At 44.2% G+C, this 26249-nt stretch overlaps 2 protein-coding genes across 15 annotated transcripts in view; both read left to right on the top strand.

Moving 5' to 3' along the window:
* ATP6V0A4 (ATPase H+ transporting V0 subunit a4) overlaps positions 1–14499 on the top strand; it is a 74011-nt gene extending 59512 nt beyond the window's left edge. For all 5 annotated transcript variants that reach the window (XM_046669339.1, XM_046669337.1, XM_046669338.1 and 2 more), the window contains 5 exons: positions 540–641; positions 5799–5927; positions 9083–9200; positions 12576–12747; positions 14060–14499. In XM_046669339.1, coding sequence (XP_046525295.1) covers positions 540–641; positions 5799–5927; positions 9083–9200; positions 12576–12747; positions 14060–14153 — 615 coding nt within the window. In that variant the 3' untranslated portion in view covers positions 14154–14499. The remainder of the gene's footprint in view (positions 1–539; positions 642–5798; positions 5928–9082; positions 9201–12575; positions 12748–14059) is intronic.
* A 1504-nt stretch (positions 14500–16003) lies between these two features.
* The window catches only part of SVOPL (SVOP like), a 127854-nt gene continuing 117608 nt past the window's right edge, over positions 16004–26249 (top strand). For 7 of the 10 annotated variants that reach the window (XR_006889727.1, XR_006889726.1, XR_006889728.1 and 4 more), the window contains exon 1: positions 16052–16208. The gene's annotated coding sequence lies outside the window, so the exon portion shown is untranslated. Of the gene's footprint in view, positions 16209–18227; positions 18371–26249 lie in introns of those variants that run through there. The other 3 variants (XM_046669342.1, XM_046669347.1, XM_046669345.1) reach the window with 3 other exon arrangements.

Genomic DNA, 26249 nt, shown 5'->3' with positions numbered 1-26249 from the left:
GGAGCTTTTCTTTTTGAAAGAGAGAACTCAGATAATTATCTAGTGCTGGGAATATAGAACTAACGATTGAGATAATGTTTGTGAGTAAAGTACCCAAGGACTTTGGGTCACTAGAGTGGCTGGTGAAGTTATGAGACCTGCCACACTTTTCATCCAGAGTGGGGGGCTAACTGTTCCATGGAAGGGAGTTGAAGGACAAGGGACGAATAAAGTTGCCCTTATGATGTGTCTCATGAGCACTTCCTGTTCAAATGACTGCTTACATGTGGTCCACGTGTCTAATGAGGGGCTACGTAGCGAGTAAGGGATAAAGACAGTGCGTTTCCAGTGCCCGCCCTGTGTTGACGCCGGGCACGACTTCACCGACATTTCTCTGTCTGCAGGGGGAATATTCCAAGATGTGAAGGTCAGTGGATTCACTGAAATGCTTTCGCTCTCTTACTGCAACTGGAATGACCCATGTTTATCATTTTTTATCATATAAAGTATGCTGTATGATCACCTGAAAATGATAGCATCTTACCTCTTTGGTCTTGCAGCAAGAAGTCCAAAGTTTCTTTGTTATTATGGCTTTGATTTCTGTGCCCTGGATGCTTCTTATTAAGCCATTTATTCTTCGAGCCAATCATCGGAAATCCCAGGTAAGGGCCATTCATGTCAATTCACTCACTGCGGGGAGGAGTGTGGGTTCCTTGGAAATAGAATCTGGGATTTAGAGAGAACGCAGGGCACACAGGGCCTGAAGGACGAGTGGAGAGGTGAGGAACAGGCCTGCCCCAGGTGTGTTTCCTTCTGGAAAGTTCCACTTTTCCTCTGGGCCTTCTCATTTCCAGCATAATGCTCTATTAAGGGCAAGCACATTTAAATCTTATGACTTAGAAACTTTGTTTGGGGTGTGTGTGTGTGTGTGTGTGAGTGTGTATGTATGTGTGTGTGTGTGCCAAGTCTAGTGGCAGTTAATGACTTATCAGGGTCTGAATGTGGTTGTTTTATTAGTTGAAAACAAAGAGTTTTTAAAACTATATTTTTACTTTATTAATGAATAGTGAAAGTTGTTTTCATCAGGAGTCTAAAGTTGTGAACTTTTACTGTATAATGTTACAAATCGTGTGAGAGAACTAGGATAGTTAACAAATTCGAATGCCAATTCTTATTTATTTGTGATTTTTCCCCTATTGCCAAATCCCAGTTTCAGTCCCCTTCCTCCTTTCGTCTAAACTGCTCCTGAGCCTCGGATTTACTCAGGGAGCGAGGAAGAGTTTACCATCAGCCTAAATCAAATAGGTTTTGGGAAGTTTAACCTTCCAGGGACATCAGAGTCTAGAAATGACACACAAGCGCTCTTTGAGATAGTCGCTGCTTTCCTCCACTAGTGCAGAAGATTGAGTGGAATGTGCTGAGACGACGTCTGTTTTAAATGGTTGTAGGTATTTTCAGATAAATTCCTTTTTCTCTAAAATCTTTGTTGGATGTTGACTGGCCAGCGATAGAGTCAGAGCCCTGGAAATGATGAGCCTGGAGTTCAGAGGGTTCGTCCCCAGGTGGCACCCTCTTTCTATAGCACCTGCTTCTCCTCCCCTTGTCTAGTTCCTGCCAGCCTTGACTTGTTCCAAAGCCTTCTGATAAATATAATTTATGTGAGATATAAATAAACAGGAAGGTGAAGAATACTTGTTTATTCTTTGGTTAATTGGTGAGAGGCCAAGATGGTAAAGGTGGTTGAGGTGGAGGGTTGTTCAAACAGGTGACCAGATGTTTCAAAGGAAGGTGGCAAATACCTTCTACAAATCGTAGAATAGATGCAATTCTCTTTCCTAGAAACTCAACCTGTCCGTAGGTCGAGAGCTAGTTTACTGCTGGCTCACCGGAGTCCCAGGACTCTAAGACAATGGCTCGTCTTACTCTTTGCTCTGCAAGAGCTGTTTAGATAGCTGCTGATCTCAAGGTGGTGGACTTCTCCCTTTTCCCCACGGACGATTTGTACAAGAGGGAAGGAAGAGACAGGTTTTTCTTAGTCTGCCATCTTGGATGGTACCTCCTAAACTGACTCTGGGTGATGCAAGCTCCCCAAGACTGCTGGGAGGCCTGTCTCCTTGGCCCTTGGGGTTCATGGCTCTTGGTTGATTCCTCAGGCTGCTGATTAGGGTTCTGGTGGTCCTTTTTCATGTTAGAAACATTTCCTACCACCTCCATCAAGAAATAATTCTGTAATGGTGTAATTTGGCCCCTTCCCAATTCCCCCATGAAACCTGAAGAAGGCCTAATATGTAGAGATCATAAATAGATTAGTTCTGATGAGCCTCAGGGGATGTGAGCAGAGGTCCCATCCACTCAGGCTCCTCTATGATCCTATAACCTGAGGTCCATGCAGAACATGGTTTGGAAACCCCTTCACTAGCGAGCCCTGTGGCCTCTGCCCTGAGCTAGTCAGTGAGTACACATCTCCTTCCCGGGACGACCGGGGCCTCTCACAGTCTGCTGTGACCTCTGACCTGCTGCCATGGACCCAGGTCTCCTCCCGCTCCCATGTCCTGGGTCACAGTGAAGTAACTTTGCATTCTTATTGAAAATCTTTATGTTTACATGTGCATTTTTTATGGTAAAGTTTACTGGAGTATAACATACATACAGGAAAGCGCACAGATCAGTGAAGTGTCACAACATGACCAGTTTGTGTGACCAGCGCTCAGATTAAGGCACACGACACCATCAGACCCATAAGTCCCTTGGTGCCTCCTTCCTGTCACTCTCACCCCAAGAACAACCATCATCCTGACTTGTAACTCATAGGTTAGTTTTGCCTGTTCTTGAACTTTATGTAAATGGAATCATATAGTACGCCCTCTTTGGATCTGACTTCCTTCATCCAGTGTCGTATTTGAGGGTGTGTGTGTGTGTGTGATTGCTATATAGTATTGCCTTGCATGAACACACAATTTTTCAGTCCATTCATATATTGATTTGATTCGTATATTGATAGCTATTTGGCTTGTCTCCGGTTTTAGTAATTACAGATAGTGCTGCTTTAAATATTCTTGTGCATGTCTTCTGGCACATGTGTTTTTAGAAAGTTGCTAGTAACTAATTTAAAATTGGTTTGCTATCTGTCTCATTTCACTAGGCACCCACCTCGAACATTGTGAGATGGTGAGTTCAGTAAGGGGAGAAGATAGGCACAAGGATTCACCAAGTCCAGCATCATGAGTCTGCAAACTTGGTCATGTTCGTTTTAACCGATTCCAGGATAATGACCAGAAAAGGCTAGAGTTTAGCAATGGAAATGGAGAAACTATCTTCCATTTCTTTTTTTTTTTTTAAGGATTTTATTTTTCCTTTTTTTCCCCAAAGCCCCCTGGTACGTAGTTGTGTATTTCAGTTGTGGGTCCTTCTAGTTGTGGCATGTGGGGTGCTGCCTCAATGTGGCCTGATGAGTGGTGCCACATCCACTCCCAGGATCCGAACTGGCGAAACCCTGGGCCACCACAGCAGAAAGTGCGAACTTAACCACTCAGCCACAGGGCTGGCCCCACTATCTTCCATTTCTTCTTTGGTATTTTCTTCCTTAAGTTGACTGGGAGAGGAAATAGGATTTCAAGAAGGCAAAGTAATGTGAACTTGAGCCACACCCTCACCATGGGGCAAGGAACCATGTGGCCAAAGGGAAAGGCTTACCCAGAGCCCCCTCTTGGTCCCTGGTACCCTGGAATTCCTGTCCGGGTGGACTCAAGCCCACTTCTGGGCCCTCCAAAGGGCCAGCCACACCGCTGGCATGGGTTCCACTAGACCCTGGTGTGGCCAAGGGGCATCTGTTTGTGGGGAGTGGGGGTGGAACATGGACATTGTGGGCGGGATTGTCCATGCGTGTGCACGCCAGGCCCTCATGCTGTGGGATGAACCAGAGATGAGAAGGGAAGAGAGGCATGCTGTGGTCCAGGCCAGCTCTCCTGTGCTGCCACGTCCTGGCGTGGGACTCTGAATTTGAATCTGGCCTTCCAAGTTCTCGTGAAGATTTATTTATCAAGATAGAAGCCTGGAACATATTTTATGTAGGATTTTGTTGACTTGATTTATAACTTTTAAAATATTTAAACATGTGGCAAGTGGACTTCCATTTTTACCTTTCCCAAGGGCCCTGCAAATATTAAGTGCAGACCCTTTAAAGAAAGAAAAGTAACTTAATGCCTAATAAAAGAACCTTAATGCCATAAAAAAGTATTTTAGTGCCTAATGTGCAATACCCCACCTGTGAAATCATCCTAGAAAAAACTTCACACGTTGGACATTGTTTCACAGTAACTTGAAAGAAATATTCTAGCGGCCAGCCTGGTGGCGTAGTGGTTAAGTTAGTGCACTCTGTGACCTGGGGTTCACATGTTCCAATCCTGGCTGTGGACCTAGCACTGCTTGTCAAGCCATGCTGTGGCAGCATCCCACATAAAGTAGACCAAGATTGGCACAGATGTTGGCTCAGCAACGATCTTCCTCAAGCGAAAAGAGGAAGATTGGCAAGAGATGTTAGCTCAGGGCCAATCTTCCTCACTAAAAAGAAAAAGAAGAAGGAAACATTCTATTCAAAACCAGGCCAAATTGAATGGTGACTACACCTAGATTTTTTTTCCTTGAAATTTTTCTTAGCTGTTGTTATAAAGTGATGTTTTTATTTTTAAAGCTATATTTGTTTTGGAAAAGTCATTGTCTTGGTCCACTTGGGCTGCTGTAACAAAATACCATAGACTGGGTGGCTTATAAACAGCAGAAATACGTTGCTCACAGTTCTGGAGGCTGGAAATCCAAGATCAAGACTCCAGCATGTTCACCTGCTGGCAAGAGCCCTCTTCCTGGTTCATAGCTGGCACCTTCTCACTGTGTCCTTATATGATGAAAGGGACAAGGGACCTCTTGGAGCCTCTTTTATACGGGCACTAATCCCGTTCTTGAGGGCTCCACCCTCATGACCTAAGCACCTCCCAGAGGCCCCACCTTCTAATACTATCATTTTGGGAGGTTAGAATTTCAATATGAATTTTGAGGGGATACACACATTTAGACCGTAGCTGTCATTCATCTCTCCTAGTTACTTTTGCCCATAGGATTTTGGTTGTCCAGGTCACAAGGCTGTGTCAAAGGTACACTGACAATCATATGACAGCGTGTATTCTTTTTAACAATAGAAAGGCACTCTGGTACATGCATTCGTTTACTGTAGAGACTGTGGTCGATTCGGCACCTTCTGGAGCACCGTGGAGAAAAGCACGTACTGCACAATCAGACCGCCTGGATTTGACTCCTCCTCTGCCACTAACTAGTCTTGCCAGCTGTGTGATCTTGGGCACATTTCTTTTTTTTTTTAAAGATTTTTTTTTTTTTCCTTTTTCTCCCCAAAGCCCCCCGGTACATAGTTGTGTATTCTTCGTTGTGGGTTCTTCTAGTTGTGGCATGTGGGACGCTGCCTCAGCGTGGTCTGATGAGCAGTGCCATGTCCGCGCCCAGGATTCGAACTAACGAAACACTGGGCCGCCTGCAGCGGAGCGCGCGAACTTAACCACTCAGCCACGGGGCCAGCCCCTCTTGGGCACATTTCTTAAGCTTTCTGTGTGGTAGTTTACTTCTCTGTAAAATGGGGTGAAAATTGTACTTACATAAAAAGATTGTTAGGAAGGCCAATTGAGATAATATAGAGTTTGGAACAGTGTCTGGTATGTACCTAATATTTAATGAGAGCCTTTATTTCATATAGAATTGCTCTAATTCTAATTCTGAGGATGAATTTGGTGCTTCATTTCCTTGCTTGTTGACAGTTGCAGGCATCCATGGTCCAAGAAGATGCCAACAAGGACATGGAAGGTGGCAACTCCAACCCTTCCATGAGCCCTGGTCAGGGGGCTTCTGCAGGGGCCCACGGGGCTAAGGACGACCATGAAGAAGAGGTATTTGGGACTTGCCAGCTTGTACAGATTCTAGAAGGGGATCTAGTCAGGGGTGATAGTCAAATATTTAACAGTCAGGAGAGCATGGGCAGCAGCCCATCAGAATGGACCTAGGCAGTAGAGCTAGGAGGGTTGGGAGGACCCTGCTGGTGGCAGCCCTGTAAATTGCTGGGTCATGGGAATGGTGGCAGCCCTGTAATTGCTGAGTCATGGGAAGTTGGGGAGGTCCCGGGGGAGGGAGAGTGTCTACGAAGATCAGAACAATTATTTACCAGTCTGGGAGTATTTTAATATTTTAGCCCAGGTGCTTCTATATTTGTGCATATGAGGTGACTATCAGCCTTAGCTCTAGTGACATAGAAGGTCCTAAATGTTCCTGAGGCCTCCTTGGCTCAGAACTGTGTCCCTGGGAGTCAGCTACATTTATTATGAGCTTTCCCATCAGTGCTCCTCAAACCGTGAGCGCAGAGTCCAATCTAGCCCTAATAGTGAAGCGAGAAGTGTGTTATTTGTACCCAGCCCTCCTCTCCGACATCAGCATGCACACCACCATCGCTTCCTCCTGCCTCAGCCCTCACTCTGTCTTGACTTTGTTGACTTATCTCTGTAACATTATCTGCGTCTCCTGTGAATTCAGGAATTGTTTTGTTCCCTCCTCTCTCCTTGCCACTTCTGTCCATGGGCAGCCACTCCCCTCTTAGGAATGTGCCATGTTCTCCCAGAGGGAGGCAGCTGGCTGTTTCTATCCATGATTGAAGTCACCCACAATCTTGAATTGGCTGGGGGTTTTAACTGGAGCTCTATTCTAATTCTGGAGTGGGGACAGTGTTTCTGTGAGGCCTGAGGGATGCTATAAGTAGCTCCATTTATGGTGTTAATTACTAAAAAATAAAATCATTTGCGTGCTAATGGATGGGTCAATTAGAATTAATGAAAAATCTGGATCATGGAAAATTTTTCCAACAAGATTCCAGGTACAGAGAGTAACTCCTATTCGTGGCGATTGATATTACTAAGTCTGCTGGGCCTGCTGGAATGTTTTAGAATTCAACCCACACATCTTCTGACTCATCAGGTCCCAGCTTGTCCAGTCCAACCCCCCTCATCTGTTTTTCTCAGGCCTTCAGTGTATATCCAGTCCATTTCTACTTGTCCCCTGCACCATGCATTGGCTGCCCTTGTTTGGGCAACTTCAGGCTCCATCGTAGGCTCCTTCCCCCAAGTATGCATGGGTCTCCCATCACAAGACAAATATAGGCTTGACTCTGTTTCCCCCTCAAAGTCCTCTCCCACCTCTCTCCCCACCAGGAATTAGCCAAACTCAAGGTTAAGGGCACAGTTCTTCAGACTGCCAAGTCTGCCTAAGACTTCTGACACTAGCCACAAGTTTGGGGGGCCCCAGGATCACCCTCACTTCAGACCAGCCAGTTACAAGTTCATTTCAGCGTGAAACCTTAGACTCCTTCAGGTTCGATAATTTATAGACTCAACAGCGCTCAAGAAGGGCTATATTTACACTTACGTTTTTGTCGTAGCAAAAGTGAAAACATCAGAACAAGCCAGAGGAAGAGGCACGTAGGCAGAATCTGACACTGAGAGGGTTTCAAATGAGAAGCTTCTGTGTCCTCAGGAATGCATTACTCTCCCAGCATTGACATGTGGCAATCTGCACATGGCATTGCTGGCCCGGGAAGCTCACCTGAGCTTCAGTGTCCCAAGTTTTATTGGGGGTTCACTAGGTAGGCATGATTGATTGAGTGCAACCCAGGTGGTTGGACTCAGTCTCCAGCTCCCTTCCCTCCCTGGGGATTGTGCTGATTACACGTGGCTCCAAGTCTCAACTCTCTAACCACCTGGTTGGTCTTTCTGGTGTGGCCAGCCCCCACATAAACTATCAGATGTGGTCCCAGATGGGGCTCACGATGAATAACAAAGACCTTTCTTTCACTTGGGAAATGCCAAGGGTCTAGAGGTTGCCTCCCAGGAGCCAAAGGGCGAAGTAAGACGTCTGTTTGCATAAGGTTAATTCTTCCTTTACCTTGACTCTCTCTACCCACTCTCTGCATCTCTGCCCATCCCCATCCCTTCATTTCCTCCCAGCTGTTTTCATTGCTGAATTGAGAGGCAGTGACGTTTGTCTTTTCTCCGTAACATCTGACATGGTCGGCCACAACACCCCTTCCTGGATATTTCTCCATCCTTGACTGCAGCCGTGTGACTCCTCCTGGTTCTTCGACAATTTCTTTTCATCATCAATCTCTTTCTTAGCCAAATGAGGATGTTTCCCAAGGCTGGGAGCTCTTTTTTCTATGATCTTTAACTTGTTGATCATCTCAATCCTCTTAGCTCCCACCATCACTCCTCCCACAGGGGAGGTCCCAGCTGTCCACCTCCAACCCGGACTTTTCTCCTGAGCCTATTCTGCTTCTACTGCTGTGTGCTGAGAGAGTCTACTTGTACGGCCAGCTATAACCTGAAATGCAACACATCTGAGAATCAACTACTCATCTCCTTCCCCAGTTTTTCCGTTTCTGTCAATGCCATTCTTTAGCTACTCAGACTTGAGAGCCTCGAGCCTGTGTGACCCTTCCCCCTGCCACTTTCTATTCAGATGCTCCATGTGGTTCCTCATTGACTCCAGGTTATTTTCTCAACTCTGTCCATAGTTGACCTTTCCTGAAACTTCTGAGCGCTCTCATCTCCTCCTCAGCAAAACAAGCTCCCAGTTCCAGCCAAATTGTTTTCCCCCCAAACTTGCCCTCCTGCTGTTCCCAACCACCTGTCTTTTTTTTAACCAGCTGTCATGTTCTTTTCCAGGAGGGGTCTTGCTTGTCTTTTACTTCTGGATCCTTCCGATCCTTCGTGGCCCAGCACAAATCTCAATTCCTGTGACCTCTCCCCTTACCAACCAGTCTCTCTTCTTCTTTGAGCTCTTTTCAACCATTTCTGGCCAACTGTGACTGCACACATATCATATCCTACTTTGTGCTGCTAATTCTCTTTCTACGAGTATATTAATTCATGTTTATTTTCCCCTGGTTCAACTGGAAATGTTTTCACAGCAGAGCCCATGTCTTATTCGTCTAAGTATTACTGGTGATACCATTTGTGTAGAAAGTACTTAATGAAATAGAATAAAAAATTCTCTTTTTCAGTTCAATTTCGGAGACGTCTTTGTGCATCAAGCCATCCACACGATCGAGTACTGCCTGGGCTGCATTTCAAACACAGCCTCTTACCTCCGGCTCTGGGCCCTCAGCCTGGCTCATGCACGTGAGTGAGCCGCCCATCGGGGTCACAATCAAATCTCCCCTGGGAAATAGACACAATGGACTTGTACGTACAAGTGCCTTCTCTGGGTTAAAACTGATGTGTTTACCAGAGGAATGGCCCCTCCTTAGGAAGAAGTGACTTGTTTTCAGTAGGTCTGGGTCTGTATTGCTGGGATGGTTATCCTCTGTATCAGTTTCCTGTTGCTGCTCTAACAAATTGCCAAAAGCTTAGCAGCTTAAAACCATCCATGTTTACTGTCTTATGGTTCTGGAAGCCAGCAGTCCTAAAAGCAAGGTGTCAGCAGGGCTGTGTTCATTCTGGAAACTTGAGGGGAGAATCCATTTCTTCGCCTCTTCTAGTTTCTAGAGGCCGCCTGCATTCCTTGGCTTGTGGCCCCATCACTCCCACCTCTGCTTCTGTCATCACATCTCCTTTTGATCTGACTCTGACTCTCCTGCCTTCCTCTTATAAGGACCCTTGTGGTTACATTGGGCCCTCTCAGATACTCCAAGATAATTTCCTTATCTCAGCATTCTTAACTTAATCTCATCTGCAAAAAGCCCCTTTTGCCATATAATGTAATATATTCATATTCATGGGTTCTTAGGATGAGGACGTCTTGGGAGAGGGGATCATTTTTTAGGCTGCCATGCCCTCCTGGAAGGTGCTGACCTTTGAGAGAAGGCTGGCCTTGAGTGTGAGCATTGGCAGGTGGTGGGCCAGTTGGCTGCCCATTGAGCTGACCCACAGGGCCTCCTCCCCACCTTGGTGAATTCACAGCTGTCTAGGGTCAGGCCAGGCCCAGGAATCCAATTTTGGTAGCGATTCAAGCCCCAGGGTTGACATAAGTCTGGAATCCCGACTCACTAACTTACTTTGTGAGACCCCTCTTGATCTCTGCCTGCTTGTCTGGTCTAGTCTCTTGGGTATTTCCCTTAGTGCCCCATCGGTCCCCCCACATCCCCCCATTTCATATGCAATGGCCACAGGAACTTCATGGATGTTCCTGAAGATGCCAGGCTCTCTGGGCCCCTCTGTGTGTTTGCCCTGCAGCTCCCTTGCCTGAGAGACTCCTCCCTTTAATTCTCTCCCCACCTGATTTCTAATTCCTCCTCAGGACTCAGCTCAGATGGCACCTCCCCTGGGAATCTTCCTCCCTGGTCCCCGTCTGGAAGGTGCCCTTGCCCTGGGTTCCGGGAGTGCCCCATCCTAGCACCTTGAAATTCTGTCTGGACGAGCCTCTCTCCTCACTAGACTGTGAGCTCCTGGAAGCCCTGACTTTTGTCTCTGCATTCCCAGCACTGAGCACAATGCCTGGAACAGAGAAGCCAGGCCAAGGTGTGTGCTGAACGGATAGAGGGCAATGCAGCAAGGCAGAGCCTGATTGTTGATTTACAGCAAAAACAAGTGCTTACGATGAGTCTGCACTGCTCAGGCCGGGTTCATTTCCTTGCTTTAACTCCTGCTTGTGCACACACACGCACACTCCCATGTGCACAGAGATAGTTAGGTGCACACATCTAGCTGCAAGGACCCACACACAGACACCCACCAGCACCTGCATCCGATTACTCGTGCGTTGATGGGCCTTCATGTAAAGTGGTTGTCCAGGGACCCCAAGTGCCTCTCTGAGCTTCATGTGGTCAGTGGTCAGCCTTCACCTCCAACCTCAGCCGTGCTTTGGGGGACTCGGGTCACAGTAGGGCTGAGTCTAAATAGCACAGGAGAAGGAGTTTCGGCGTTTTCATTACCCGGGCAAGAGCTTGACACTGGTTGTTGGAGTTCCCTCTGGCCAGCCCCTGCCCATTGAGGGTGTAATTTAACCCCAGAAAACCCATATGGCTCACAGCTGCCTGCCATGGTCCACCCACTGGTTCTTTCTGGAAGTTCCTGCGAGTTACAGCTCCTATAGAGACCCTCCACTCCACACTAACAAACTTACTTGAAGAGGTAGTTTGGTAGAGTGAAAAAAATAAAAATACTGCTTTACGTTCTAGTTCCTGTTCCACCACCTTTAGCTGGTAACTTAGGCAAGCGGCCTCACCTGTGTGTGCCTTGACGCTCGTGTGTGGTTTTAGTAGTTCGCCTGCTGTATTCGCCAGGCGAGGCTCGAACCTGTTACAGTAACAGCCACCCCCGGATCTCAGCAGCTTGAGACCATAGACGGTTACTATTTATCGCATCTGTGTTCATCCGTGCCGGCTAAGACCCAGGCAGAGGGAGGCTCTATTTTGACACAGGCTTCACAATCACCAAGACGGGGGAGAAGGAAGGCGAGAGGAAAACATTGGAATTAAATGCCCGCCGTCCCCCAGGGCCGTGGGGAGGCGTTCATGAAATGGCTTCCACCGAAAGTCTCTGAATATAAGGCGGTGTCATTGTTAGACCACTGCCCGCGGGGAGCTGGGCAGAGGAAAGCCGCTCTGGGGAAGTTCCGTGTGATTTTGCACGTCTCAGAGCCGTGGGAGAAGCGCAGGGGTTCCACAGCACAGCACAGTTCAAATTGCTTTCGGTTTTTATTTCGATAATTTAGTTCATTATAGAGGCAAAGAATCCATTCCAACTTAAGAGAGGTGGGTGAGGGGATGAGCAGATGGGGTTCCCACTGGAGAAGGACCCTGCGTTGCTGCAGCAGGCAGAAAGCCAGAACTCAGGGTGGGGGGCAGAGAGCAAGCACAGGTCCTCCTCCTGTGCCCCCCTGTGTCTCTGCTCTCACCATGTCACCCTCACCGCTTGCAAGTCACAGGCCTTTATCTCTCTAGCCCAGGTCGTTGTGACCTTTTAGTTGGGGGGCCACAAGTCTCAACCCAACAACGTAATGACAGTGTATCCCTGGAAGGGAGGGAAAGAGAACGTGCATGTGAGCTCTCTGGTGTCCCTTTTGTAAGGGCACTAATCCCTTTGTGGGAGCCTCACCCTTGTGACTTCATCTAACCCTGATTACCTCCCAAAGGCTCCATTGCCAAATACTATCACTTTCGGGGTTGCAGCTTCAACAGAAGAATTTGAGGGGTGGGGAGACACACTCAGTCCATATCAAATCCTATTACACTTATTCTTTTGTGTTTTGTTTTTTTGGTGTAACATTATGTTACTTGAATTTATTCATTGATCCTGGTAACTGTAGTTTGCTTACTTTCACTGAAGAATAATATGCCACCGTGTATTTGTCCTCTTGGTGGGAACTCCTCCATTGTGGACGCAGCTGTGTAGACAGTCTCACACAGGTACCCTAGAACACGCGTGCCCATATCCTCCACTGGCAAGTGGGGTTGCTGGATCACAGGGTGCGCAGATCCAGGATTACAGTATAAAAATAATGTGCCTTTGCTAGATCAACCCTCTGGTTGAGAATGCTTCTCTTGCGTCTTGCAGAACTGTCTGAAGTGCTCTGGACCATGGTAATGGACATTGGCCTTCGCATTCGAGGCTGGGGAGGACTCATTGGGGTCTTTATCATTTTTGCCGTGTTTGCTGTCCTGACAGTGGCCATCCTCTTGATTATGGAGGGCCTCTCTGCTTTCCTGCACGCCCTGCGACTGCACTGGTAAGAATGCCCTGGAGGCTCCAGATGCTCGAAGGAAAGTCACCTGTTGGTGTGATATTAAATGATGTAATATATGCACACATGGACACAGATATAACGGCTGCCCTGTAAAATGTTAGTTCCCGTCTACTCCTTCTCTTTGAAGTGTTCTTTTGTTCTGTTACAACTGGCTTCAAAATAAGGGACACCTCCAAGTATTATCTAAAATAGGCTCACAGAGGGCAGCTCAGTGAATGTGGGACATGTGGCCCTTGTTGCTGAGCACAAGAGTTACGTCATAGAGGGCCAGCCCCAGTGGCCTAGTGGTTAAGTTCTGTGTGCTCTGCTTTGGCAGCCAGGGTTCGGTTCCCAGGCAGGGACCTACACCTCAGTGAAAAGAGGAAGATTGACAGCAGATGTTAGCTCAGGGCCAATCTACCTCAAGAAAAAAAGGGGGAAAAAAAGGTAATTACTTCAGTAGAACAGGCAACTAAACTCTCCAGAAAGTGGAAACAAGGAGGGTACCTGCAGGGAGGAAGGCGCTCACGGGAGGCGCTTGACATTCACAGGTGTGTCCGGAGACCATTAGCCCTCACCAGATTTGCACATATGAAAACATTTGTTTAGGCTTCTGCTTCTCTCCCAAGTCACATTTCAACCAAGAATTTCAAGCGCGTCATGCATGCCCTGAAGCCATACAGACTGCCTTCAGCTTCACTGATGCTATCCACCTCCCTCTGTGACCGCTGTTCAGAAACAGAAGTGTTCACACTCCCTGTATTAAGTTGAGAGAATCACAGCGTCCCCTGCCACAAGTTATAACATCATTTCTCCCCGTGTCGTTAAGGAAATGAACTCTGCAACAGAATAAAACCTAAACAAGCATATGTGGTATCTCAGTTCTATAAGTTATAAAAATGTAAGTCATGGTTCTGGTTTTTCCGCAGTGGTGTAAGCCCTGCAATTTAAGGTCAGGATGGAAACATAAAGCCCCCTAGCACCCCGTGCAGCCCTCTTTCATCCCTCGCTCCTCAGACGATGCCGCACTGTGAGGGCTCTTTGCCTGTGGGGCCCTGGGAGGAGAGTGGTTATGCTGTGGTCTGTGAGGTCACTGGCACAGGCCCACAGTGGGGTGGGAGGGCAAGGGAAAGGTCTAAGAGGCAGGTGAGAGAAGGGTTTAAAAAGCCTCAGGGATTCCCGCGCTGGCCTGGGTGCCTCCCCGGTGTGCTTTTCTCACTCTGTGCTGGATCTTACAAATGCTTGCTTCTTCTCTCCAGCTGCCAGCCTCTAGCTTACGTGTTTAATCCCCCTTTTTCTTGCTCCCCAACAACAGGGTGGAGTTCCAGAATAAGTTCTACGTCGGGGCTGGTTACAAGTTCTGTCCATTCTCCTTTAAACGCATCCTGGATGGGACGGCCGAGGAGTAGCTGCAGGCCCAGCAGTGCCGCCTCCTCCTGCGTTGGTCTCTGTGTCAGTGGAAGAAGTTCAGTCTTGTCTTTAACGTCAGCCTGTGCAAGGCCGTCAATAGAATGATTGTTCTCGGCTAAGTGGAGGCGGGAAGCTATGTAGTATTTAGTTAAAAGCCTTGGGATTTGATATGACTTAACCATGTCATAGAGGGACCACAATGGCAAGTCATTTCAACCTCACGTGGGGTCTTAATTATCAAATACTAAAGTGATTGAGAAATGGAGGGGGGCAGGGTGCTAAACTGATGTTTTCTTGCAATATTTTAAGTATTATATTGAAGAAAATAAACTTCTGGGCCATTCACTTTTTCTTTGAGATGTCTTTATTCAAAATTATTCCATGAAATTTAGTATTGATAATTACAGGCCAAAGCTAAACCATAGACTTACACAGACTAATCCCAGAGGAGGATTATGTTGATGTTATCCCTCCAGTTCCTGCTTCCTCAAGCACCTTTGTCCTTGTCTGGGGCTAAGCATTACAGGATTAGGAACTTTCTCATGGGTTTTCGCTCCAGGTGAGGAGGAACGGATGATGTTCTCTGTTGGGACGGAGGGCTGGCCCCTGCGTGGCTCTCTGCATTGTTCAGTCCTGTGGAATGAAGTGTGACTGCATGACATCATCGGTGACTTTGTTTGCTCCCGATGTACATTATGCTGGAGTAACTGGAGAAAGAGATTTGAGGCTCGGGCGAGTGCTGGAAATGGCTTGCCAGAAAGGAGACTGCCAGACAGTCTCCTGACTGTCACTGACATGCTGCAGGTCAGTGGGCCCCAGTCATGTCTTAGGGCACCTGGACTGGCAAACTCTGAAGAGCCAGGTGTTGAATAAGATCTGTTCCATTGACTGTTTATTCTGAATGACCTTTATCCAGGTTAATTATAACCTCTATAGTCGCTATACTGGCAGAATTCAGTATAATTAACATTGGTATAGTGCTTTACAATTTACAAAGCGCTTCCATGTCGTATGTAGATCTAAATCAGATTCTCCAAGATCTGACCAAATTCAAAATCGCCTTTTGGACAGGTCCCTGTGTTTTTCAGCCCCACCTGCCCCTCCAGGTAGTGGGGTTGGCTGGTGCTCATGGACGTGTCATTGCTCATAACTGAGGAAGCTTCCATGTCACCTTCTACGTCAACGTCATGACTTGTCCAGAACAATTTAAGGCACAGTTAGATGCTCAACAAATATTCATTTAATGATTAAAATAGGTTGAGCCCAAGAATGATAGTTGGCATCAGAAGACATAGATCTTTGAGTTCTAACTCTGATGCTTTATTGTGTGTGCCCTTGGGCGAGAACTGTTGTTCTCTTCGCTGCCGAAATGGAGATAGAGATCTCCACCTCTCTGGGTTGTGGAAGGGGGTTGGAAAGCACTGGGCATGGATGTGGTACTCAGTCAATGACATTGCCAGAAGAAAGAACAGCTAAAGCCGTATGTAAATGGTGGCTATAAATCCACAAATCCCCATGTCAAGGTCACTGACAGTTTCAAGGTTCTCAGCTTGTTACTGCCCTTCTCGATAGTAAGCTCTGCTTAGATGCATCACCAGCCTCTTGCCCTTCAATTCTAAGTAGTGGGGACTGCGAGAAAAGACTTGAAAAGGCAAAACTTCCCTCTGCCCCTTGCCTAGATGCCTGCTCTTTTAGAAATGCCCCTGCTTTCCTGAGAACAACATATTAGATTCCTCCAAGGTTTGGCAGCCTCTTCCTGTCTCGATGAGAGATGGAATTTCCCCTTTAAAAAGCGATCAGGTGAAGGGCTGCTGAGAAGGGGGCGTGACCTGGATGTCACTCACTTGCCCAGGATGCAACGTTGTTCCTTAAAGAATCCTGTTCACAGAGCTGAGCTGAAAGGGGAGGAGAAGACCTGAGGGCCAGGATTCTTGGCAAGGTGAGTCCAGAAGCCCCGAGAGGCCATCAGTGGCCCAACTTCTGTGTGAGATTTGGCTGTGGTAAGGGGAGTGAAAGAGCCGGAAACTGGAAAGCTTCCCAAGAAACACACAGAGGTAAGAAATTCCGGCAGGCAACATGGATCTGGATGTATTTTTCCTTCTCTGGGGGTTGGGGGGTTTGACCATTAGTGCTTGGCTGAAGGCAAATGGAGTACGAACATGTCCCTCTTCTTACTGATGGTTTCACGAAACAAATTCTATCACGCACACACACACAAGTTCCATTTTAAAAAGCTCTACAGTGGCCCAATTATTTCTGGCTAAAAAGTTCAGTATAGCAAAATGCAATAGAATAAAATGTCTGTCAGTCCCTTAGAATTTGTTTTAATGAAGCTTGAACTCCATCTGAGCCTTTGAGTTTCAGAGTAAATCCCGATATGTCAGTACTTCTTAGATTTTTTGAAGGTAGTTCATGGGTGACTTTCCCATTGCGGTTTTTAAGGAAGGTGAGGGATGTGAAGCATCCTTCCTCATGTTCTTCTCTATTTTCCTGAACTGGTCTGACTGATCCATCCATCCATCGTCCTCTTCCTGGGTAAGAAGGGATTTAGAATGACTTATGGAGCCAGAGAACAGCAGATGCCAACTCAGCTTTTCCAACATTCCATTTCTGAGTTTAGATTACAATCCCTCTCTCTCAATAATGTTCCTCATATCCATCTCTGTGAAACATTTTGTCGTCCTCTTTACGAAGACTTTTCTTTATGAAACTTTTGGCTGAAACTCTAGAAAATACTAAGTGAATACTTTCCATGACAACCAACTGAGTTAGTTTGAGTGTCCTCTTAATGACATGGAACGTAAGCCCCTTTCCAATGCACAGATGTGAATACCGAATCCTGATACCTTTGTGCACCCCCCGCCCAAGCTGCCCCCACCAAAGGAATTCTGTTGTTGAAGACCCTGTATAAGCTAATAGGGCAGGAATGAGAACTATCTCTGTTGCAGGTAACTTACACATTTGTTTCTTCCATCCCTTAGCAACTTGCCCTGACATTGGGACCTCTCCCAGGCCTTCACCATAGTCAAGGGCTGGGCCTTAGAAAGACCAATGTTACAATTGGCGACTCTGAACTCTGCCTTGGTGATTGGGCAAGGGCCAGGCTTGCTCCTTCCAGTGGAGTTTGAGTGAGTCACCCAGCATGGCCAGCGTTTTTCTCCACCCCCGCCTCACTCCTACACCAAACTGAAGTTTGAAAGGTTTTCCCTCCTCTAAATTAATATACTGATTTTTGAGTCAGTGATCTTTTTAGTGAAAAAGATCCATTTTGTTGTGCCTTTCATAAGTAAGATGAGGTTCTGGTTTGGGTGGATCTCGGTGTTATGTTGGATATATCTGGTCTGAGTTCTTATAGGCATGTAGTACATGTGAGGGTTTCCTAACACCACTTAAGTTTACCCTTGAAATAAAATCAATCTATTTCAGAAAATAAGTAACTTTTTCCCCCATTTGGGTAGTTTTTCACTTGAGCCCAAGTTGTCAAGGTGTTCTAATGTTAGCAGGATGTTAGTAATAAATGCCTTTGAAGAGATAAACATTTGACAACTGCAAAGATACTTAAAAACTTACCCTGAGTGTATTTGATTTGTGATTATGGTGACATTCTAGAAATTTAGTTGGTAGCTTTATTCGGATGAGAAACAGTCCTGCCATGAGAGCTTCTGTTGCTTGGGGCACTGTGCCATGTTACACAAACATCCTCATAACATACTTAAGAGGAAGCTTACCAGGTAAGAATCACATCCAACTGGCTGTCTGAGTGCGGTGGTGTTTACAATCCATCACAGCCAGTCACAGCTTTCTTTGTTCCTTCTCCATGCTCCACTGCTTCACTTGACTAACCTAAAAATAAACAAACAAAAGAACTGCACACAACTGCAGGTACTAGAGACAAGAAACAACAGTGTCTTAAACAAGAGAGAGCTTTATTTTTTTCCCATGTAAAAGACACTTGGAGATAAGCAGCCTGAGGCTGGACGAGAGCTCCACGTTATCAGGTCCCAGACTCTTTCCAGCTTCTGCTCTGCCAGACTTAGCCCAAAGTTTCCAGCGCCATGTTTGTGTCATCACCCAAGATGCCTGCTGAAGCACCAGCCAAAACATCTCTGATCCAGGGAGGAGGCGGGAAGAAGAGGAGAAGGGGCAAAAGCGGGCTTTCTCAGAATCCCCTGCAACAACCTCCACCTGCACCTCAGCTGCTGCCCTCCTCAGCAAGGTACAAGGGAAGACTTGTTATTGAGTAGGCAGCAAGCTATTTCTCCCCCAGGTAGCTGGTATTATTTTTATTTTCAGATGAGGAAACTGAGATAGAAGAGAGAGAATCAGTTCAATCTCAGTCTCACTGTGGCTGCAGACTTCCTTCTCTCCCTCCCTCTCTTCCTCCCCCCTTCTTCTCTCCTTTGCCTCCTTCTTCCCTCCCTCCCACTGTCCTTTCTTCCTTTTTTCCTTATGTTTATGTTTCCTTCTTATGTATAAAATTGTAACCAAGGGAAAAGGGGCTTGTTCTGCTTGCCACAATCCAGTGCCAACCAATGCAAACAAGCCAGTGGTTGAGAAAGGAAAATTTATATGATCAGCTAGAATAATCAGAAGATGGCAGACGAGTGTCCTAAAGAACCATCTTAGAATCCTGCAGAATCTTGAGGCGTTTATATGGGGAAATGAGAAGGGCAGGAGGGGATTTGGGGATCTCCACCATCCGGCGTGATGAACTTCAAGGCGCCACATTATCTCTTTTTTCTGTCATTTGTGATGGATACCAACACAGAAGTTTTCTTTCCAGAGGTCGTCATGTTCCTGGGGAACTCAGAGAACAAAGTTATTGTTTTAGCACAGCTCGGAGATATACGCAAGCAAGAGTCATAGAACTAGCTGATCATGTATTTTGCAAAAGCGAAAGGTGCTTAATCATCTAGGCTACGTGCAGGCTGGAATGTGTCCACAGAGACTACTGAGTCAGGGTCAAAGTTACAATATTGCTTCCCTTCCCTCAGATGGCTTCCCTCAGGCTAACTTAAGATCTAGCTGTTATAAAATGATACCTAAAGATTTTGTATTGCACAATTTTGTCAGTTATTACAGATGAACAATTTCCACTTTTGTTTATAATTTATATATCCTCTTGTGAACTGCTTGTTTATGTAATTTGCATATTAATCTATTAAGATTTTAATTTCTTTCTTACAGTTTGTGGTACATATCTACCACAAACATTCACTGAGCTCTCATGTATATGTATTTGCAAATACTTTTTCTTCTTCTTTTCATTTTTGAAATTGTGCTAAAATACACCAAACCTAAAATTTACCATTGTACCAGTTTTAAAGTGAACAATTCAGTGGCATTTATTTGCACAATGTTGTGCAAGCACCCCCTCTATCAAACAGGGCCTCCTATACCAGGCCACCTCGTGGACTTCCGACCAATTATTTGATTGTCTCCAGGTCAAGTGCCCACTCCTGGCCCCATAGGTCATGGCCAGTGATGAGGGCAGGAGGGGGCAGGTACCAAAGGCCTGCCTGGAACTGTGACGTAGGGAGCATCGTGGGCAACATATCAACTGCACGTTGGTTCATTTTTTCCAAAAAGAATTTTTGTGGTAAAAGAAATAGCCTTTCTAAAAATTCAAACACTGCATAAAAAGTGTAAAGAACAAAGGAAGAAACAACCTAAATTCCGCCTGCTGTGGGGAATTGTTTTCTCACCTTCCTCTCGTGGCCAGCTCCTCCCCGTCTTTCAGGTCTCCGTTGAGACTCGCTTGCGGAAGCCTCCCCAGGTCTCAGGTCCATGCGACTGTAAGCTCTCTGGGGGAAGGAACCCTTTCCATCATATTTTATTGTCTGATACAGTAAGAGTGCTCCACAAATATCTGTTGAAAGACAAAACACAGTTTTGGACAACATCTCTCTGAAATCTCTATGTCGGTATGTATTTAAATGAAATTTTAAAAATTGGGATCATTATATATGTAAGCATACATTATGGATACACATACATATTGGAAAATGCTTTTCAACCTTATACAGCCTTTCACTCAAGAGCTTTTAAATGGTACTCTTACAGGAATATACTGTCATTTGTTTAGTCACTGGTGGGCTGTTGGGTTGTACCCAATTCTTTTGTTGTTGTTGTTAAAACAAAAGTGTGGTGGCCTTCCTTACACCTGTATCTTTGTCCATCTTTGACTACCTCATCAGGATGAATCCCAGAAACGAAATTGCTTAGTCAACATCCTTCCATCTTTGCCTAATTGCCTTCTGGAAAGGCTGTAGCATGTACACTCCCACCAATAGTTTGAGTGCCTATTTCCCTTACACTGGATATAATCGATCTTTAAGATTTTTGCAAATCTGATAGAGGAAGATGACAACTCATTTTAATTGAAGGCATGATAACAAGTTAGGTTGAATGCAATTTCCTAGATTTATCAGCCACTGTATTTACTCTTGTGTTGTTCCATCATGTCTTGATCCCTCCATCATTTTCTTCCTTACCTACAAGAGCTTTTGTTAAACATGTATGTTTCAGATATTCTGGTTTTTGTTTACATTTATTTAAATTTATAATTTTTAAATTGAAGTAATAAGTGCACGTGGCAAGAAATCAAATTGTCAGGTGGGATTATAACAAAAATAAACGACCTCCTGCCTTGACTTTCCCCATCCCCAGAAAAATTTCTTTTAATTATTTGTTTTTAGTTTCCCTGGTGATTACCTTTAGAGTTAAAACAACATAATTATACTTTATTTCTTGGTTTAGCAACTTAACACAGTATCAATCCATTATTCACTATGAAAGATGACATGTCATAATTTCATCTTTGCCAATCTGCCAATATTTTATAAATATTTTTTAAGCCAATAACAGAAATGTTTTTCACGTTATTAAAAACTCTGCGCAAATATAATTTTAAATGCAGGAGGTATATTAGTTTATATAAGCATTCCCTCTTTACTTTTAGGTTGTTTCCCGTCTGCCACTATTAACATAGACTTAGATAAACTTCTTTGTATAGAAAGCATTTTCCATATTCAGATATTTCCTTAGGATAAATTCCTAGAACTGGAATAACTAATTTAGAAGAAATTAGTTTTTAAGGCTTTTGACACATTGCCAATTGACTCAAACTATTTGAAATGCATAGAACAATGGTTTTCAAGTGGGGCCTAGGTAGGGCTCATTGTATCAGAATCACCTGGTCAAAATTTTCAAGCCACCTGTGTCACTCCACACCCCCTCCTCCTTGAGGCCGAGAATCTCCAGTAAGGAAGGGAGAATATGGGCTTTGGGGCAGTGGTGTGCTGGTAAACATTCACTAACAGGCTCTCAGAAAAAAAACAAAAAGGTGCCTTCATTTGTAGTGTTTGCTAATGTCTATGGTGTACGCATTCCCACCATGGCTGATCTTAAATTACCAGTGTGACACCACTGAATAGAGTTGGGAAAAAAGTACACAGTTGGCTCTCAAAAGCTGGTGGGAGCTGGCTCCAGCACACCACTGCACACCTCCCTGCCTGGCAGAAAATGTACAGTTTTGGGGTGTGTATTTTTATTTTATGTAATTATTATATAGTTCTTGTTTTTTATCTTACTCTTATTTTTAATTATTCTCTTAGTTATTTCTGTAATAGTATACTGATGAATAAACGAAAAACAAGAAGATATATTGGAAGTCGGATTAAGCAATTGTGGTTTAAAACTAATTCGGCCTGATCTTGTTTTTCCAGAAAGGCTTGATGTGGCCTGTTGAACATGCATTGTACATCTGCTCTAAACATTTACAATGTCCCAGAGTCAAGAATGATGCCCTTAAAGAGGGATGTTGCCTTCCCTATATCAGCGTTACTTTAGGGAGAAGCATTTCTCCCCAGAAACTAAGGATTAATTACTGACCCACTGGGCTCACCTTGTGGCCACTGACTGCTGTGCTAGCAAAGTATCTCGTGACAGTAGTAAAAGAGTTATTCCTCCAGGCTGGCCCAGTGGCCGAGTGGTTAAGTTCATGTGCTCCTCTTTGACCCAGGGCTTCACTGGTTTGGATCCTGGGTGTGGACATGGCACCACTCATCAGGCCATGCTGAGGAAGCGTCCCACATGCCACAACTAGAAGGACCCACAACTAAAATATATAACTATGTGCTGGGGGGATTTGGGGAGAAAAAGCCGAAAAAAAAAGAGAAGATGGGCAATGGTTGTAAGCTCAGGTGCTAATCTTTTTTTTTAAAAAAAGAGTTATTCGTGTCATATGTGACGTATGTTCCTTGTTCCAAGATGGTATACAACCACTCTGTACACCCTGCTTCTTTGGAGAGCTTCCTTCCTTAGGAGACGTTCTCTCCTGGGCTATATTGTCCTTAGGATTGGCTCGTAATAAACTCACCCCAACTTGATTTATAGGTTAATTATGGATTATTGTGTTGGCAATACTTATAGCTGGGGTTCTTAGGCTGATCCCTTAGGTGGTATGCCTGCCCATACCCCCATCTCTCCTCCCGGATTTCCACCTCTCATCTTCGTCATGTACAATTTTACTGTCTCACTGTCAAGAGTATTATCATTTCCATTCAGTTCTGAAAACACAATCACGTCTGTGTGTTTTATTCAAATGCTGACTCTAAACCTGAAAATGAATAAACAGCAGTAAGACCATGTAAATATTGCTCACTCTAGGAACAAGTGTTATTACATTTATTGGATTACATTTATTTCTCTACAGGTCCAATGTCATGACCGAAAGGAATTCTCTTTTCTTTGTCTATCAAGTGCCTCAAAACATACTGCGTTTTAGTTTTCTTTGTATTATGGAAACAAAATAATACACGTCTCCTCTTTAATCATGAAAAACATGAAATCACAAATACAGGGTCCAGCCCAGTGGTGTAGTGGTTGAGTTCGTGCACTCCGCTTCCCCTTCGGCCGCCCAGGGTTTGCCAGTTCAGATTCCTGGCACAGACCTACACACCCCTTATCAAGCCATGCTGAGGCAGGCGTCCCACACATAAAATAGAGGAAGATGGGCATAGAAGTTAGCTCAGGGCCAATCTTCCTCCACAAAAAGAGGAAGATTTACTGTGGATGTTAGCTCAGGTCTAATCTTCCTCCAAAAACCCCAAAAGACCTCCAAATATGAATCTCCCTTTCCAGGATCAGCTTTTATTCAAGAGAAATTGTGAAGTAATTATTTTGAACATAACATCTTTGTCCAAGCCCTTGGTGATGAATCACTTAGCTGATAAGAGAGGAGGAGTGTGTGGGATATTTGACACAGAGCTACCTAATCAGATGAAAGCACACACACTCACATCAAATTAAAACTTGTTCTGCTCCATAGTAGGTGGCAGATTTCCTGGGTTTCTTTTCTTGCCACTCAATACAAAAAGCAAGGAGACTTGCTGGAGACGGTTTTATTCCTCCCTCAAAACATAAGCCTTTATGATTGTTAGAATTCTAAAACATGTTTAGATTGTTATGAAAAGTCACAAAACTTGACTGTTGGAAGAGATTAAGTGTTGATTGAAGGTCGAGCTTATTGTTAAGTATTTTAGTTGTGACTGAACTTAAAATGAACTTACTGGGATTCAAAAAAATTTTCCCCCCGAACTAAATTGTTTTGTTCCCTAACACTATAAATGGTCAGAATCACTTTGGGTTTTTAAATCTGCTGCCATGATTTGCATTGCTATTTTTTAGGGAAAAAATTGATGTAATTTACATACAATAAAATTCATCATTTTTAAGTGTATAATTCAGTGATTTTTAGTGTAGTCACAAGGTTGTGCAACCATCACCACTATCTAATTCTCACGGAATGGTTTTATTTTCATATTTTGATTAAGTTAAATCTATGCTAATAGTTCATCTTCCCATCTAGAAACACGTTATTCAGTCGTAGCCAATTTTTAGTGTGTTCTGAAGTCCTTTTTATACCTAAAAGAAGGTGATTTTTCTCCTAACTCCTTTATTTAAAAAGTTATCAGATAAAGAGCATGCCTCCAAAGGGTGTTTGGACAATGTCTGAAAAGGGAGCAGTAGGAGTTCCAGAACAGTCTGTCTTCATGAATTTCAGGCTCTCAGATGGGCTGAGAGACCAATTATTTTCACTTTTCCCACTCTGTAAAAAGAAGAACTTTTTGTCCTTTTCCTAGTCTCCCTTGGGAAAGAGGATTTCATGGACTTATTTCCAAGCATTATTGATCTATCTCCCTTCCTGGAATATCTGTGTCTCTGTGACAACGTTTTAAGAAAACAAATAATATCTACGTTACAGTATAGTTGTTTCTATGTGTATCTTTGGTGTCCCAACTAGATTAGAAACTCCCTAGGGCAGAGAACATGTCCCACCCTCCTTCACCGTCTCCACAGGAGCCCGCACAACACAGGACACAGAGCCGGCACTTAGCAAATTTTAACGACTTGCTGTGTGGCTGTACAGCTGCTCTGGGCTGTTTTCATGTTCTGGGAAAAAGGAGACCTTTGAGTTCTGACTCTGCTGCTTACTAGTGCTCTGACAATGGAAAAGTTATTTAAGAATTTCAGAACCTCAATTTTTGAACTATTTTGAAAAATGTTACACATCTTCAAAAGAAGAGCATAGTAAAATGAACCCCCAACGTCCCCACCGTCTTCCTTCAATAATTTTCAACATATGGCCATACTCTTCTCATCTACACACCCATCTGCTTCTTATGCACCCTATTCCCAGCCTACCGTTGAATTATTTTAAAACAAATTCCAGATGTTGTGTTATTTCATTTGTAAATATTTTAGTATGTATCTCTAAAATATAAGGACTCTTTTTTCTCCTGCAGCTGTAAGTTCATTGTCACACCTAATGATGTCATCAGTCACTCCTTAATATCATCAAACTCCCAAACTTGCTTAGATTTCCCTGATTTTTCTCTCACCTGTTTTTCATCTCATTCTCTTTGTTGTGTTGTTTTTACAGCTGGCTTTTTTGAATGAGGATCCAAACAAGACCAACTCATTTATTTGGTTGAGTTGTCTCTTTTCTTTTAGTCTAGAGGCTCCCCTTTCCCTTTTTTTCTTGCCATTTATTTATTAAAGAACTTGGGTCATTTATCCTATAGAACTTCCCACATTCTGGATTTTTACTATTGCATCCACATGGTGCAGTTTAACACATTTCTTTATCCCCAAATAAATGGGTAGTTACAGAGGCTGGATCAGTTTCAGGTTCGATTTCTTCTCACGAGAATACATCACGGTGACGTTGTGTGCTTCCTTCCTGTTGCATTTCATCGGGAGCCGCATAATATCTGATTGCCTCTCTTTTAGCAGCATTAGGATTTTCCACTGGGTTCAGGTGTTGTCAGTCTTATCCGTCTCTTAGTAAACTTCTCCATCACACTTTCACCTCATCGTTCATCAGCCACTCGTGATCATTGCCTGGATCCATTATTTCTTTAGGGGTTGCAAAATGGTGATAATTTAATTCCATCCTTCTTTCTGCATGTATTAGCTGAATTTAGAGAATAATTTTCTTTCACCAACTGTTTGGTTACCCTGAAATACAGACAATTTGTACAAGAAAGACAAGATATTTACCAGTTTTCAGATAGTTGTTTTTTTAGTAATCTCCAAAAATGATCGAGATCTTCATTTTAGTAATCCTATGAACAATGGATTTTGATATCTTTGATGTGTTTCAATTCTTTACAATCAGTCTTTTTATTCACATATATAAATGTAATACATAATGAATTCACAGTGATATTTCTAATTCAAAATTAGGATTATAAGGTTTTTACGTAACTTTGATTCTTGTATCTTTTTTTCTTACACTGAAAATCTTGGTTCCTAATATTAACGTCATTACCTATTTGCTTTGTCCTACAATATGTACTAGTATCAAAATAATGATACCAATATTATTACTGAGAATATAACTACTGAGAACAGATGAGAATTTCTGTTTATCCCACTTGCGCTGTAGAATTAAATTACTGTGTCTTAAAGTCACTTGAAGGAAATTTCACTAACTGGAAACTCAGCTTTCTTTGTTTTATTTTTCTTTTGATTTTTAGGGTTAAGAATCCTTCTTAGGATTAAATACAAAAAAGGGAGATAAAAAGAAG

Source organism: Equus quagga, chromosome 8, assembly GCF_021613505.1.
Source record: "Equus quagga isolate Etosha38 chromosome 8, UCLA_HA_Equagga_1.0, whole genome shotgun sequence".
Classification (NCBI taxonomy): domain Eukaryota; kingdom Metazoa; phylum Chordata; class Mammalia; order Perissodactyla; family Equidae; genus Equus; species Equus quagga.
The sequence above is the reverse complement of the archived record's forward strand: the minus strand, read 5'-3'. Positions and strand labels throughout refer to the sequence as shown.